Below are 18,041 nucleotides of genomic sequence, written 5' to 3'. Positions count from 1 at the left end.
TATTCTAGATAACAGTGTATTAATACTCTACATAATACAGTTCCTCCCACACAATATTGCATGACACTGTCCCAATACTCTACATAATACAGCTCCTTCATCACAACATTGTATTACATTGTCCATTATACAGTTCCTCCCCCACAACATTGTATTACATTGTCTATAATACAGTTCCTCCCCCACAACATTGTATTACATTGTCTATAAAATTTCCTCCCCCACAACATTGTATTACATTGTCTATAATACAGTTCCTCCCCCACAACATTGTATTACATTGTCTATAAAATTTCCTCCCCCACAACATTGTATTACATTGTCTATAATACAGTTCCTCCCCCACAACATTGTATTACATTGTCTATAATACAGTTCTTCCGTCACAACATTGTATTACATTGTCTATAATACAGTTCTTCCGTCACAACATTGTTTAACATTGTATCTAATACAGTTCCTCCCTCACAGCATTGTATTACATTATCCATAATACAGCTCCTTCATCACAATATTGTAAATGTTTCTATTACATGTACCAACCTCTAAATTAAATTTGTTTCTGGCTTGGATACAAAAGAAATGTGTAAGAAAATTATTTTTATGGTATTCTAAATTACTTTCATTCAAAAAGTACTTGAGCAAGCAATCAAACTTGCTCTATATACTTAAATATCTAAACATAAATAACTATTGATCTTTATACATATCAATCACTTGTCAAACATCTATCTGAAAACTGACATTTCATAATTCGTACAGACAAATAAGTGTGCCAGTGGTCTATATCTGTCAGTCAGAGGTTACATATCAAGTTTATCAGGTATTACTGTTCCTTTCATTTACCCCACGTGGGGCTTTAATATCCATCCCCTCCATCAACTATGTGAATTCCCCCTCTGCGCTTTCATCCACCCACCCCATTCCCCCACTTAACCCTACTTATCCTCATACCTCCCCTGTTCATAGCCCAAGGTTCCTTAATGCAATGTTATATTAAGGCTGGGAGCCCCATTACTTTTCTAAACTGACAACAAATTTAAGATGTCATATTCTCCTTAAATTTACATCATTTCCTTCATATTTACTTGTAACTTGTTTGCTGGGTTAATTGCCCCATAACACAGCCAGGCCCATTTTGAGGCAGGGTATACTTGTAGTAGTTGGTGACTACCTCACTTAACAACATATAGGAGGTCTATTGCATGCAATCCAGAGCAATTATAGGGTAAAATGTCTTGCCCAAGGACACAACTAGGATGGCACAGACAAACCTGTTTCTCAGCTTGTCGAGAAACACAAACTGGCCGGGAACGAAGTATTGAACCAAGAACATCAGATCTTAATCCTATGTTAAGTGGATGATGAAATGAAGGAATTAGTAATAAAAAGTATGAAAAAAACATATAAAAAACAAACAAACACAAAATTTACTATCATAGCTAAGCTGTGAATTGAAAAATGTACCATTGTCATGTTTAAAATATGACAATGAAAGCTGGTGGAAACCTCAATACTTTGTATTCAAGAGGTCTGGGCATTGAATTGCTTTCAGGAAGATTTGAAACAAGAAAAGAAAAGAAATAAATTGCAAAATGTGACTCTCTACCTAAACAGATGTATTTTCTAAAGTCAGTAAAACTGCTTTTAACTGCCAATGACTGGACTAGTGATACGTTGGGATTATATAAAAACCTCATAAGTAATTCAATGGCAAGGGGGACCTCACTTTAAGTATATCAACAGTAAGTATTTTATGATGTAAATGAAATGATGAACTAACTGATAGTTCAGTATGTATCAGACTATTACATACTGCAACAGCCAACGAGGCTACAAAGTTTATTCAGGTTCGATCCCTATACTTAGAGCAGTTTGTGTTTTTCAGGCAGCCAAGACCATTGGCCATTCTCACAGTGTTGTCCTTATTGTGATTTGGGTAAGATGATTATGCTTCAATGAGGTAGCCACCAGCTACCACATGGAAACCTCAACCTCGAAATAGCAATGTTTGTTGTCAAAATCATGACTTCACAGAATTTACCTTTTATGAAAACATTTTTTAACATGATTTTTATCTTTTTATTTCTAAATGCTAAGAAAAGTCAATTTAGTTGTAAAATATCATAAAAGACGAATAAACGCCTTAAAGCATAGCTTTTATCTGTTGACATTTCTAACTAAAGGTTAAGAGAAATATAAGAGGATTATTTTTTAGCTAACAGCATCACTGTCCCACATCTATGTTTTTAATCAGATAATATTTTTTAACATTTTCTTAAAGTGCAAGATGAAAATGCTGTGTTTTACCATGAGTGACGCTATATGTTGTCATGCTTGATAGAGAAATTCAGAAATTCACTTATCAATGAACCAATAAGCTTAATGATGAGTGGAGAAAGCCAGGCACATTTACTGAAAAACAGTCTTAACACATCGAATGGCTTTACGATCTGACAAGAAGATTTGTCGATGTACATGTTACAATCTAAACAAATGTACTTTACATGTTATTAATTTTCACATGTAAGTATATAATGAATTTTTATTATCTTAAGTCAATTAAGTTAAAATGTATAGGAAGTTGAAAAATTGTAGTTTGATTAAAAATGAAATAAAATCACCCAGGCAATCATTAATCAAAATTAACTAAGATATGATGGTGTTTCTTAGGAAATTGGACTACAAGTGTATGTCACATGGGACACAGTGTTGGTGGAAATTTATACCCAGGGGTCGGATTATTATCAGATATGGGCTTGTTATTAGAAATGGGCTTATTACCTGACATGGGCTTATTACTAGAAATGGGCTTATTACCAGGTTTAGGCTTATTACCAGACAAGGGCTTATTACCAGGCATTGGCTTATTACTAGACATGGGCTTATTACTAGACATGGGCTTATTACCAGACATGGGCTTATTGTGTGCTAAATAAGTGATACCCATTTAGAAAGTACAAGAAAATTTTAAAACACCAAAGTTGAATTTAAAAATGGCCCTTTTACACAGGTGTAATCTCAAAAGGGTAATGTTGAGCAGGTTCACGCCTGTAATAGGTTTTAATTCATAATCTACACACCGGGATAACAAAGAGATTGAATCAATATGGGAATTAGTTGTGTTAAGACTCGCTGATATCAACAACTGTCTAAATATTATAACAGGGCTAATTAACAGTAAAAGCAACCAAAAGGTCAATCAGCTAAACCAAGAGGAAGTGGGAAGAGAATGATAAGATAACACATAATGATATATGTACTGTTGTTGGTGTGTCTCAAGTTGTCTTCACCTGACGCATGGGTGTGATAGAGGGAGCCACCTGCTCCGACTGATATGTCCGAACATATGATTCTAAAACATAAAACATGTACAAAACGCCTAATAAACATGGCTGGTGTAACGCAGCCCTGCACTCCTTGTCTGTGTGAAATACAACTTGGAAAAATCATGGCAGACGGGCCTTACCAATGGATCTTAATGGCGAACTTGGCACTAGATTTGTTCCAGTGCATACAACTTCAAAAAGACAGGTGGATACAAATGATCCAATCAACATGACCGTTATATCAATCGGGAGAACCAATATATTCGGTTGAAACTTTCTCGAGAATTCCAATAAACAAGTGATGAAAAGAAAATTTATTGTTTTTCCTCAGATCAGTTGATATCAGGTTCTACAGCCCTTGTTGTACAGGGTGAAGAAACTGTATATCTCCTAGTTGGATACAATGCTTTAAATCTTTCATAATGCCCAGATCACGAGAAACGACAGTCACCCTTTCAACATACTCAACAGACACAGTTTTTTTTATTTAATGAAGAAGACTTACAGATCTGAGGTCAAGACTGTCAGTATTATCAATGACTTCCCTCGGCTTATAGCTACAAGTGATGAACAAGGCTTAGCTCTTCGCATCCTTCCAACTCCGTTAGTTTATCCAAATGTCTGCGTTACTTCTGGCAGGTCATTTGTATACCCCACGTATAACAGAGAATAGACATTTATAATCTAGCACCCTGTGTATATACAGTGACGGCTACCTCCGCCCTGAAAAAACCTTTCAATTAATATACGGGACCAGACCATACATGGTGTAGGGCGTTGATATAATCACTGTCTATCGCAGCTTTCTCTATTCCTTACAACATATACTATAATGACAGAAACAATTATTAATGTTACTGAAATATTCTGCCTGCAAATGAGAACTCTCCTCTTTGAAAAACGCATTCTGTCACACTATCAAGACATACATCCTGCATTTGAAAGATTGAAACCTCCGAGAAAACAATTGTAGATTTTGACTTTCCTTTATTCCAAATTGTACATTTAAGTTATATTTTATATCTTATGTTGGAAGTGAAAGCAGAACAATCCCCAGATTCAACAATCTTCCAATTAACTTGAGGAATACCCTCAACTTAAAAGTTTCCTTGAGAATTAAGTATTATTGTATTTTAGTGAAAATCTTGGTTAAGGAATTTTCCTGATAAGTTCTGTAATAATTAAATCTTTAAAGTCAAGCAATTATGATAAATCTGAGGCCACTGATCCTGTAAGAAATGAATCCATTATTTTCTCTAATACATTTTCCATTTAACTTTAAAATACAGCCTCTGTAAGCATTACAAATGTCCAAATCTTTATTAAAAAATTTAAAGATAATATTGCTTCCATGCAAAGCAGTAATTTAGGTGATCCAGGTTACAACATTAAACAACCAGTCAGCTGGATGGAATTTTGAAATAAATCAAAATTCAATTTGGAATCTTGCTGATTTCAAATATATTAAATACATCTGAAATGAATTTTCATAATATTTTCAATATATCGAAAATTAAGCAGGATACCATCTTAACACCACAAGTTATATGATGTCGGTATAAATATCAAAGGTCACGCCACCTGCTAGGTCTGAAGTCCTGTATCATTGAACTGCCCACCAGAGACTTTCATCAAAGGGCAATGAATGAAACTGCTATCATTAATATTGTAGCATCAACAGGATTGAACCTGCTCCCACCTTAAAGGTAGACATGCGCAATAATAAGATATCAATTTCACCATGTCTACTAAAGATCAGGGACCATAATGAGAAACACTGAAAATGACCCCTCAGGTCACACCAGGAGTGTGGAAGGGGGGGCTGACAGGATATATATATCATCTCCTAGCCAGTCTGTCCCCTGACTCCACACAGACAGGGACACAGCTGAGAGGGTCCAGGAGCTTGGTGACACTTCCAGAAAAAATATGGAGGTAAAGAGGAGACATCCTGGAGAGTGATTTGTATTCTGCCAGGTGTACTCATTGAACCTTTTTTATCAACTCCCAGTATCAGAGTACTTTCTTCACTTTATGTTACCACATCTATCCTAAAAGAGTAAAATTGTTGGATGGGCTTATTTTCAGGCCTGGTTATATATATATATATATATTGCCAGTTGAAAGATTTATATATAAATGAAGAAGTTAAACAACATTCTGCGCAAATTAATTGTCAACTGTCGAGGCATTCCACTCCTTTATCAAGACAGCTAGATATCAAGATAGCTGTTAAAGACACAGTGTTAAAGTTACATCACACATAAGTTACATCACACATAAGTTACATCACACACAAGTTACATCACACATAAGTTACATCACATACATAAAATATAAAACAAGAGTTACAAAATTTAGCACAAAAAACGATGAAACCAACAAATATCACTTTTTAATATGAATTTATTAATTAATACCGTATATGAACATTTTATATATCATTTTTAAAACCTAAGTTAACAGTAAGTATATACATTACATGATAGCTTCATGAAATATTGATGAGTATAGATCTAGGGAGAAAGTGTCAATAACATGCTATGTGTTGACAGTTCACAAATTGACACTGCCTGTGTCTTTAATTCTTTCAGGTTACGTGTATTTTCAACAGAAATAACTCAACCAGCGCAGCCTATCATTCCACTAATCAAAATAAATGACCCGGTGATCAAAACTAATGAAGAAGATATACAGGCAACAAAATACATTATCTTAACAACATTTTCAATCTTCTACAATTAGCAAAAACATTTATCATTTTGTTAGCAGTGTGTTTCTTCATGTCCCCGAGTCTCCTGAGCTAACAAAATTAGGAGGTCTCCTTGTACAAGGTCATCCCTCTAGGTGTCGGAGAAAGTTGTCCAGGGAAGTTGTCCGCATAATTACCGACACTATTTAACACTTTCGCTAATAGAAATGTATGTCGCTAAACGACTAAACAATTACCCCCTAATAGTCATTATCAAGTCATTCATTCCATCATACACTGGAATTATCTCCCTTGGGGGAAGTTGTAGGCAGATGGCAGGAAGAGCACAATGGAGTAATGATGCAGTTCTTTTATGTTGTACCTCGACACAAGTACATCAATGATCCTATTATCACCAGTTACCGGTGTATTGATGGTCTCTGATGAAACTGCATTCAGAAATATGGCCGACCCCACTTACAGCCATTTCTGTGTACAAGCCTACACAGAGGTATCGATTATCAAAGTGGAGAAATGAACTGAGTGGATGATATTATGGTAATTAGCACAGGGTTCTAATAAGGCTTGCAGGCCACCATGTAGAAATCTTCAAAATCACAGATCCACTGACAAATATGATGTATTACATGAAATAACAAGACATCACAAACGATACAAATCCCTTCGCGTGCCGACATGAACTTGTCCGAGGTATTTCTATATTTGATCAATATGTGATGTTTGATCAAAATCCGTTTAAAAAGGAAGTTGCTGGAGCAATGAAAATGATAATCTATAAATAGTAACATTGACCTTGACCTTGACACATATAAGCTCCTTTGAGATATTTTCATACTGACCAGTATGTGATGTTTGATCAAAATCTGTTCAAAAAGGAAGTTGCTAAACCAATGAAAATGATAATCTATAAATAGCAACATTGACCTTGACCTTGACACATTGAAGCTCCTTTGAGATATTTTCATACTGACCAGTATGTGATGTTTTATCAAAATCCATTTAGAAAGGAAGTTGTTAAAGAATTAATTAGTGACAAAGATTTTCTCTAAACAGTAACAATGACCTTGACCTTGACACACAGAACCATGAGCTCCTTTGCAGTATTATTACATTTGACCAATATATGATGCTTGATGAAAATCCATTAAAAAATGAACTCATTTTAGCTGTCAATGACAAAAAGTGAATATTTGTAAGAATGAACAAACAAACATACTAAGTATGTATACACATGGGATGTTATATCCCCTCCTCGACTTCACCGTGAAGGAATAATAGATACCATGTACTTTTAAACAGACTTATTTTCGCACACAAATTTTAGAGAATAATTGAATTTAATCACATTATCACAGTGATGAATTGACACACCAACAAAACTTGATGGAGAAAACGAAATACAGAAACTACAATTTAATTAGTGCAATCAGATTTTAGATGAACATGTTCAGCATGAAAAGCTTTAAATGTAAAAAATTACTGCAGAAAATTGTCTGTTGTACATTCAATTAAATCTCTGGGTTTTCTTTGATTTCTATTCCCGTTTCCTTGACCTTCTTCTTTTAATTTTAAACAGAAATACATAATTTAAAGCCAAGTTTTCACACCCAAATGGTTGAAAAAAACCTGACGCTGATTTAAATTACTCTAACCTAAAAAAAGATGTCAGAAATCATACGGATTTATCCACTACACATACAAACATGACACCCATATCCCCTGTTTCTAATAAAAGTGACCCAAAACAGACGTTCTAGTCAAGTCTTATAAAATTCAGACCAAAAAATCTTGATGAATTACCTTCTTTCACCAGTTTTCATTGAGCAAGATATACAACTAATGTAGGATTTTTCCGCTTTTCCGGATTTTCATTTCGTCAGACTACTGAGAATTATGGGTAATCTGAGGTAATTTAATGCCTTACAGATGTAGCATCTCTCAAAACAGATCACTGAGTAATTTGGTGTTAAACTCCAATACATTACAGATCAACATGATTCTTTCTAAATCTGTACCAGTATTGTAATGTCTGTCAAGTCCACCTACCATCTGTGATTTTATCATCTGACCTTGACCTTCGTTCTTTGATCAAAACCATTTCACAATAACCTAGACCTAATTAAACTGATTTCAGTTTAAATAGATAACATTTCCCTAATCAAAACAAATGTTATATTAAGAGATATTAGTGATATAAACCAATGTGATAATAACAGAAATAAGTGAAATGAAAAATATGTTATAACAGGTATAGATGATATTAACTAAATGTATAAACAGAAGAAAGAGAAATAGAAATGTTATATTAACAGAAATATGTGATATAAACCAATATTATATTAACAGAAAAAAAGTGATATAAACCAATGTTATATTAACAGAAAAAAGTGATATTAACCAAAGTGATATTAACAGAAAAAAGTAATATCAACCAACATTACATTAACAGAAAAAAGTGATATAAAGCAATGTTATATTTACAGAAATAAGTGAAATGAAACACTGGTATAGGTGATATAAACTAACTGTGATATAAACAGAAGGAAAAGAAATTAAAATGTTATATTAACAGGAAAAAGTGATATAAACCAATGTTATATAAACAGAAAAAATGTGATATAAGCCAATGTGATAATAACAGAAATAAGTGAAATGAAGCAGGTATAGGTGATATAAACTAACTGTGATATAATATAAACAGAAGGAAAAGAAATTAAAATGTTATATTAACAGGAAAAAGTGACATAAACTAATGTTATATTAACAGAAAATGTGATATAAACCAATGTGATATTAACAGAAAAAAGTGATAAAAAGTGACAATACAATGCCAAACTTTGACCTTATTCCTGACCCATTAATACAAATATGAGAAAAATCTGTTGGAAATGAGAAGAAACCTTGAAACAAAATGGGCAACACTTTTCAAAACAAATCTGACAAATGGCTTCTCCACATATCACCTCCACTTTAAAGCACTTCAACGATGTACTAAAGGCACACTGCCTTTATCGGATAGCAGATCGTAGCTCATTCACGATTTTATGATATCTATGTTGTTTTAACGCACAAGATATTTTTTGCAGATCCTGCAAGATTTTTTTTTAAACAATTAAACCCCACATTCCAATGTTAGAAGAATGGATGAAATCGTAAACAGATAGCAGATCCCCAAAACACTTACATGTTACAAAGATTAAAACACATTGTGTCTGCCGGGAGATCAGCATTACGCTTGCACCAAACGCGATTCACTATCTTACTGCCAAGCCTAGTTCAAAGGCCTAAACACTGAAGAATATCTGCAATGGTATTTGAGAGGGATGTCGTTTTAAGATTCTAGGCATGCATTTACACAACAAAAGAGCTGACAAGATATCCCCAGCTCCTGTAGTGTATTCCTATCATCTACAGTATTTACTGTAAAGTCCAACCATTTTGAGGAACACCATGTCTTCATGATCACAATGCGCCCTTCGGCCATCAAAGGACAACAAGAGTCCCAATGGGTCCGTATTGATCACCTGTTCTGTAGCTCATGAAGAAGTCTGGCTATTTATATCATGACCCAGGCTCTTGACATGGTTATTGAGAAGATTGAGAAAAAGTTATTTAAAAAATTTTGGTAAATTTTCAATCTTTGTCCTTTGAAAGTTAGTTGTGCATTCATGATCAGTTGAACTGCAAACTTAATACATTTGTAGCAATTCATCCAATTTTAATCAATTTGACCCCTGGCACATTATTTTACTGTACCTTTTGGAATAATTCAGAGGATCCCTGTAATGGCCATGTGGATGGGGGGGGGGGGGGGAGGTGGGGGGGTGGAACCCTTGAAATATTTCAAACAGAACTTGTTATAATTAGTAGCCAATCACAAGATAAACTACAATTGATGATGACACTGAGGAACTACAACAAAGGCAGGTATTTTTTTCCCTGACAGCAAACTAGTATCAATGTCTGGATCTAGGTACTCTCTGCCTGAACAGATACATCATATATACACACAGTAGAGAGATCATTTAACTGAAAACATAATTATGTTCGCAATTTTGGTCATTGAGATTATTAAGATCATTTGTATGCTTATGCACCATAATGAATTAACCAATATGTATATCCATGTAGCTCTGGTTGTCTGGTTGAAATCTGATCAGCCATTCAGGAGGAGGGGATTTTAAACACTTTGTAAAAGCTAAAGGACACAACAAACAATTCATCACTGCAATAGTTCATTGTTTTTCTCCTTCCGAAATAGTGCTAGAACAAGATCCTCGTAGATTGATCATCAGACATTATAAAAGTATACTGTAATTGTATTAATTTTGGTACAATTAAATTTTCACGCATTCAAAATTTCAACAAATTAGCAAAATGAAGAATCATGTTTTCTGTAGGAATATAGCACACTGAAAATGTAATGAGCGCAATCATAACTTTAACGATGAAATTAAATTACCTCTAAAATACATATATGTACATTTACTGTAGTTCCTTCAGGAAGCGATATTAATGTTCATATTTTCGCAAAAAAAGGCATTTATTTTAGCAAATACGAAATTTTACGACACTGTAATCTTACTTTGTATCAGTGCTGCGAATCGATTATCAAACTGATATACAAAATTATCAGGCCTATCAACAGTTCCTCGCCTTGTTTAAATGATCTTGGGTTTCTGCACCTGTTCCATGAACAATTGGTGGTGTTTGGCAAACTATTGTTAGTGTTTCGCGGCAGATCTTGGGTGTTGTATACATACCTAGGGGGCAGCACCTCTGCACCTCGACAACAACATCAAGGATGTGTTGTTAATTAACAATAAAACAATAGTTAATTCCCTCGACAGAAACAGCGGGCCATTTTACAAGGATTTAACTGTTTACAGCTGTTACAGGCTCAGATACATCTCCCAGTCTGGCAGACTTCAACATTAATACACAATTTATCAAGATTCAAATTTCAAAAAGAAAGTGATCTTTTGGTAACAGCATGCGTTTGTATGGCATATAAACGTATGGAGAACACAAACTGGATCCCCTATAGATATTAACGTAACATGTGTCTTAGTCAACCTGCTGTGGCAAATACTTACTTTTTACAGTTTTGTACCATTTTTATCAACCATTATATTGCCTATCATTACAAGTAAATTCAGGTTTATTCGAAAAATTATTTCAGACTCAAGGTCATTTGTTTCCACATTCAACGCGATAATAATTTGTCTATGTGCATTTTTCATAAATGTGGTATTTATTAAGGGATAATAAAACAAAGATAAAAGTAGATATAAACGCCAGAAATAAGTACATGTATATAATTTAAGACTGGCATATCAATCGTAAATGTCGTTTTTTTTTTTCTACATATAGCATTTAATGCATCAAAAAGGCACACTGGTTGTTAATCAATTATTTCATTTTCAATTTGCTGATGACAATTATATCACTCAAAAGATTATTAAAAATTGTGATAAAATGCAGAAATGCATATTTCATGCATGTATATATGAGCTTGGAATTTAATCACGCCTTAGCCGACTTGATAATCAAGCATATTTTCATCATGTGATGAACTCCATCCTGATCACATAGATGTTTGCTATATTGAAAAACAAAGAGGAATTTCATAGGAATTTCATACCATGCTCAAAGATATATATACGTATCTATACCAATCAAACATACATATCTATTTCTATATTTATATGGAATGTGTTGATTGACAGACACATCTGACTTTTTGACCTTGAGATGAAAGAGATTTTGATGCGTCATTGTCCGATTACACACAGGTAATGCACTAGGTCAGAAAATGATAATCATTTCCTAGATAGTCAAACTGTGTTATCGTAGAGTTATCTAAATCAATTGATTACAGAGCTTCAAACTGATACCACTCAAATACCAACGTGTTATCAACTTTTTCTTCGATAACATTTGGTCACTTGTTACTGACTAAGGGGAAATCCCACGTCAGCTCTATCATGGATCCTCTTAAACAATTAATTCATAACCTCACTTATGGCTTGATCGAGCTACAGTCCAGTTCCGCTATACTTCTCCCGCCTTCAATTTGGTTTGTTTGTTTTTGTTTAACTTCCTATTAACAGCCAGGGTCATTTAAGGACGTGCCAGGTTTGGAGGTGGAGGAAAGCCAGAGTACCCGGAGAAAAACCACCGGCTTACGGTCAGTACCTGGCAACTGCCCCACGTAGGTTTCGAACTCGCAACCCAGTTGTGGAGGGCTAGTGTTAAAGTGTCGGTACACCTTAACCACTCGGCCAACGCAGCCCCTCCCGCCTTCAACAAAAAAAAAAACCTGTTTTTTTTTGTTTTTTTTTTCCCGCCTTCAACAAAACCTTCAAACCTAAATTCATACCTTACACAAGACCCTCCTTTATTATCCTTCATTAGTTTGGATGACAAATTAAATATTTAGGAGACCGCAGTCTAATTCGCTACATTCTCCCTTCTTCAACAGAGCCTTTGACCTTTGATAAGCTACACATTTTATACCACCATCCAATTATTGGGCACCAAATACAATAGTAGAGCACCGGACCAGGATTCAAACCAAGAACCTTTGATCTATAGACGGATACTCTAAGAACAACTGCAATACCCGAACAAGTTTGATCAGCCGAATTCAATAACACGTACTACACTTATCTTCAGATATGTAATCCTATACCAGAATGTTTCAGATTTAATTCTCAAAGATAGATATTCAACCTTAATCTTTAATTTGATTAGGGAAGAATAGACAGTTGAATGACTGAATCTAAACATTTAATTATCTAATTTAATGATGCCACATCTGACGTCCTCATCACACACTCCTGGATCATGTCCTGAACAGTGTTGTTTTTAAAATTTTTAGATGGCCATGACCTTTTGACCTGACCTTCCATAAAGGTTTCACATTTGAGACATGGGCAGCATTGCTAGGAAAAGTGACCAAAGTTTATCAAAGAATTATAAGGATGGAGGGAAGGAGAGAAGACAAACTTCTGAGCAGATTATTTTATTTTTTTGGTGGGTTTATCACCCGAGAACAGCCAGGGTCATCTTGAGGCTGGGTCTCTTTATAGTAGTTGGTGACTACTGCACAGAACAACATGCGAGAGGCACATTTCATGCCCTCCAGAGCAATTAGGGTAAAATGTCTCGCCCAAAGGCACAACCATGACAGCACAGACCAGCCTGTTTCTTTGCTTTCCAAGAAACATAAACATGGGTCGAACCATACACCTTGGATCTTCATCAGTCATAAAATTACGTGGCTGGTACTCTAACTCTAACAGACTGAGCTATCATGGATCCTTAAATTTGAGCAAACAGAACAACATCATGCTTATACTGAATCACATAAATGCAGTTGAATAAATCTGACAGCTCAAGTGCCTGTGCTTTATTTTACAAAAAACTGGCAGCTCCCTGTGTCTCATCAAAAAAGCTGACAGTTCCCTGTGTCCAATCAGAATTACTGTCAGCTCCCTGTGTCCAATCAGAATTACTGACAGCTCCCCTGGCCGTTTGCTAGTCCCTGCACAGCAGTGTCAAGGAGGGGTGAAGTAATCAAGTAGATGGAGGGAGAAAATAAAATCAATGGCTAAGTACACACAAACTTCACACATGCATGTCCAGTCCAATTAGAAGTATCTGCTATTCTGTCTTAGTCAACAAGGATGGCTGAGGAACAATGCCCAGCCCACAAAGTGGCTCAGAAACTCAACAAACACGTCTTATACCATTAGCAAAACAAGATTCATTGAACTTTTTATATTCCAGCATTTTCTTGTAGCATTCTCGAAGAATGAACTTTAGATAAATGTTCATAATCTAAATCACTATGCTACATAATGTTAATGTTCTATATCATAGTGGTTTCTATCATTTATAATTATTGAAGACAATACATACAAAAAATTCATGAATAATGGTGATTATAAGAAACCTAAAAATGTGTTATTCTGCATATGTCAGCAAAATTATCACACCGTAATCAACAGCACTTATAAACTTTCATTAAGAAATTCTATCTCAAATGAGGAAAGTTGATATCGGGATGATACAGTTGAAATTAAAACCAGAAGTCGTTGAATATCGGATTGGAAAGCAATTGGTTATTGAAGATAAGAGAAGATGAATTCATAGGAGGTTGAATATGGGAAAAGTTGAAATTATAGGTAATTGAATATGGGAGAAGTTGAAATTATGGATTGTTGAATATGGGAAGTGTTGATATCATGGGTTGTTGAATATATGGGAGAAGTTGAAATTATGGATTCGTTGAATATGGGAAATGTTGATATCATTGGTTGTTGAATATAGGAAATGTTCATATCATGGGTTGTTGAATATTGGAAATGTTGATATAATTGATTGTTGAATATGGGAAATGTTGATATCATGGGTTGTTGAATATGGAAAATGTTGATATCATTGGTTGTTGAATATGGGAAATGTTGATATCATGGGTTGTTGAATGTTGAACATGGGGGAGAATACTGTATTAGATCATCATGGATTATTGAATTTTGGAAAAGCTGAAATTGATTCAGTTGTTGAATACAGAAGTTGGAAAATGCACGGTGTAAGATTTCAATGAATATGACAGCTGTTGAATAAAAACTTTATACAACATCAGAAATATGAATGTCATTTCAAGGTAAAATGAAATACTCCTGCTATCTGCTACTGATAATTTCTGATTACCTATGTAATATATGTATACATATGTCAGATAATTTGAGAGATATCAGCTTTTCATGATTTACTTTTTATTGATATTACAAAAAATTTTCACTGAAAACATTTTTCTGACTTTCTTAGACCACAAAAACATCAATCCTTTTTCCATGTGGATGACTCACTGCTGCAACACAGCCGTGAAAATTGATGTATCGCTAAGATTATTAATCAACCGTTACTTCTTTGAAGAAACTTCTTTCAATAAACCATTTCCCATCCCATAATACTACTCATTCATAATGTGTGGTAAATATCGGAAATGACATATTGTATTTGGTCACAGCCTTAAAATATCTGCTTTCAACCGAATCACCTCACATTACGTCAATTTTTGAAAAAACTAGAAACCAAACAGCAATTGAAAAATTAAATTTAAGGCACAATGAGTAGTTTGATGTTAAATGTCTGCTAGGTGCTGCTGTGAACATTCATCATTTTGCCAGCTAATAGTCTTAAAGATCCCCCTAAAAAGTAAAACAGAAACACTTTGCTACCATAATAATGTTTTCTTTAGAAGCCAACACCTCGGTCGTAATAACTTTACAAAAACGAAATGACATTACGACATCTATCATTGGGAGTGGCAAAACAGCTAATCCTGAAATTGGATCTCACATTTAGTGTCAAGCATGGTTTGTGTACAAGACGGTTCCAAATGTTTAATTATCTGAAATAGACACCAATGTTTGCAGTTCAGGTGCTTCAGTGACTTGCACACACCAACACCGTATCACAAAAAATCAATCACCATGTTAAATTTATTGTCCCAATAAGAAGCTGGAGACAAGGACCGAGAGATCTGCAGACATAAATCGTATAGCAGCTAAGTGCAAATAACCTTGTAAAGTTTTGTACACTTTTCAGAATCCCCCCTGTATCTAAATGAAGATTGGGAAAAGCATTCTACTCCATATACCCCAAAACATATTTTCTTGATAAATATGGAGCTTAATTGCCCCCTGTATTAGAAATCTTCCCTGCGATGGGACCATGATATAGCTCAGTCGGTTAGATTGTCAGCCTTGTAACTTCATGTGAAGGACACGGTCTGATGTACGTGGTTCGATGCTCCCTACACATATATGCATGTGTGCTTCGTATTTCTCCAGAAGCTGGCAAATGTGGCCTTGGGCAAGACACTTTACCCTTATTACTCTGGATGGCACGCTACAGTAAGTTGTTCAGTGAGGTAGCCACCAGCTACTACAACGGGCGTTTACAGGGCAATAAACCGAACAAAGAAGGTTGGCTAATGCCATGTTCTTCAGATAGTTTTGATAACTATTAACTGTTTAAAATATACAAGTATAAAATAAAAAAGTATAAAATTTTACAGTATCTAAAACTTAAAAAAAAATTTAAATAACAGCTTTTTGGGAATATTCAGCCCATACAAGTCTTTTACCAATTAGAAGTGAACAAACCTGATAGAACATTTACCGCTATCTCCATTAATCTAGACTTACACTTAGAGTAAACAATTAGCAAGTTGATATTCTGGTAAGTTTACCTTACAACAGGGAAAGCCGAAGACATTGAAGAAAAGAACAGTATCTCTGTATATTCTCATAGAGGACCAAAGTGGCTTTCAAGGATCCCAGAATGTGTTTGAGCAACACTATTTACCTCCCTAAGTGGAGCTCTTCAAACATGTGGGGTAGAAAAGTATTGGTGGTCTATTATCCAGAACACAAGACTAGCCATCATCGCCAGTTACTTAATGGGTCGGGAAAGAATTACTCTTACAAAGAATGTAATTGCTATATCAACTAAAACGTAATAAATACAACTTTGAAATATTATAAGGTGTGATAAAATTCATTAGTTCGATGACATGAACATTCATCTTATATCTATAGAAATTGATAAAAGATGTGTTTGTGTTAAATAATTATATATGATATGCAGTCATTTTCTTCACATATTGATTTTTGAAAAAAGTAGCATGCATCATGCATGCAAATTTACAGTACTGCAGTATATTCTCATAAGCTTTCCATTTTTCAATTTCATTTTTTTCTCATACTCAAAGTACCAAATGTAAACAAAAACAACAACATGGTGTACAAATGAACAATTACAGTCTGTACGGACCTGTTTGAAGGGTACTTTCTGAAGATTCAGGTGTGCTCCTAACTTCTGATACAAACAATTGACCTATTTCAGGTTTTTGAAACGAATATCTCAATTACTACAAAAACGAACATAATAAAATTTCTAGAATGGCTGAGAAATGGCACTTCCTGTGCCGTTAACAGCACTTACGGAACAGGTGTAGTAATCAGAGGATATATCCAAGGACAGGTGAGAGAAAGTTTTAAAATCTTTAGACCCAAAACTATGTACATTTATCCATTCCTGTAGAAATTAAAAACAAATGGTATATAATGCAGGAATGGAAAGCGATCGTATGAACTAGTGGCTAAATAACTGATTAAAACAGTGTCAGTTGTATATGCCGCCTTAAAAATGAGAAAGTTTACAATTATTTTTCACATTTCCATCCAAAACTGCTTTAATTCATTACAATTTTTATTAAATTTTGAAAGAACTAGAAAATTTCTGTAAGACCTAAATGCCCCCCGCTGCCACTTGACACCCCGAAACTTCAGCAGTTCCGGAGATTAGCTAGTTACATTGCATCGAGACGGGACAGGACAGGACAGGATGGGACGCGACGTGACGGACATGGGTAACAGGTACCCTATGCCCCCCTATTTCATGGCTATTCCCCAACCCCAACCCCCCCCCCCCCATTTCATGGAGGGGGCATAAACATGTTTATAAAAATAATATTTGTCAAACACACTCCTTTTTTCTGATGAAATGGTCATTTTAAACTTCTTTTCAATTCAATTAATTTTTGTCACTGAGTTTTGAGCCCCCACCCCCACCCCCACCCCCACCACTCCATTGCCCCAAGATCTCCCAAACTCAAACTTGAGACCCAAAAGGTTCAGATTGCAACCAGAAAGCCTTGCTTTACATTAAATCAACAAAATATGCAGATTATGAAATATATCAAGGTATGAAGACTTACCTGTGAGAAGTTTAGCTCGTTAAGTGGGACACATTGTTCTTCCACTCGCTCTATTGCACCTGTCACTTTGCCGATTTTTTCCGCCTGTTGAGCTAAGTACAAGTCTAACACTGGTGTCCCTCTGGACTTAATATCACTTTCCGTAAGAGAATTCACCATCAGCATGACCCATATGGGCCGCTTTCTCTGCCAGTTTCCGGCG

At 35.0% G+C, this 18,041-nt stretch overlaps 1 protein-coding gene across 1 annotated transcript in view; it reads right to left on the bottom strand.

Annotated features, from left to right (window-relative positions):
* The window catches only part of LOC117326108 (metalloprotease TIKI2-like), an 89,919-nt gene that overhangs the window by 53,404 nt on the left and 18,474 nt on the right, over window positions 1-18,041 (bottom strand). Inside the window, 1 exon segment of the mRNA XM_033882729.1 lies at window positions 17,840-18,040. Coding sequence (XP_033738620.1) covers window positions 17,840-18,040 — 201 coding nt within the window.

This window comes from Pecten maximus, chromosome 4 (assembly GCF_902652985.1).
Source record: "Pecten maximus chromosome 4, xPecMax1.1, whole genome shotgun sequence".
Classification (NCBI taxonomy): Eukaryota; Metazoa; Mollusca; class Bivalvia; order Pectinida; family Pectinidae; genus Pecten; species Pecten maximus.
The sequence above is the reverse complement of the archived record's forward strand: the minus strand, read 5'-3'. Positions and strand labels throughout refer to the sequence as shown.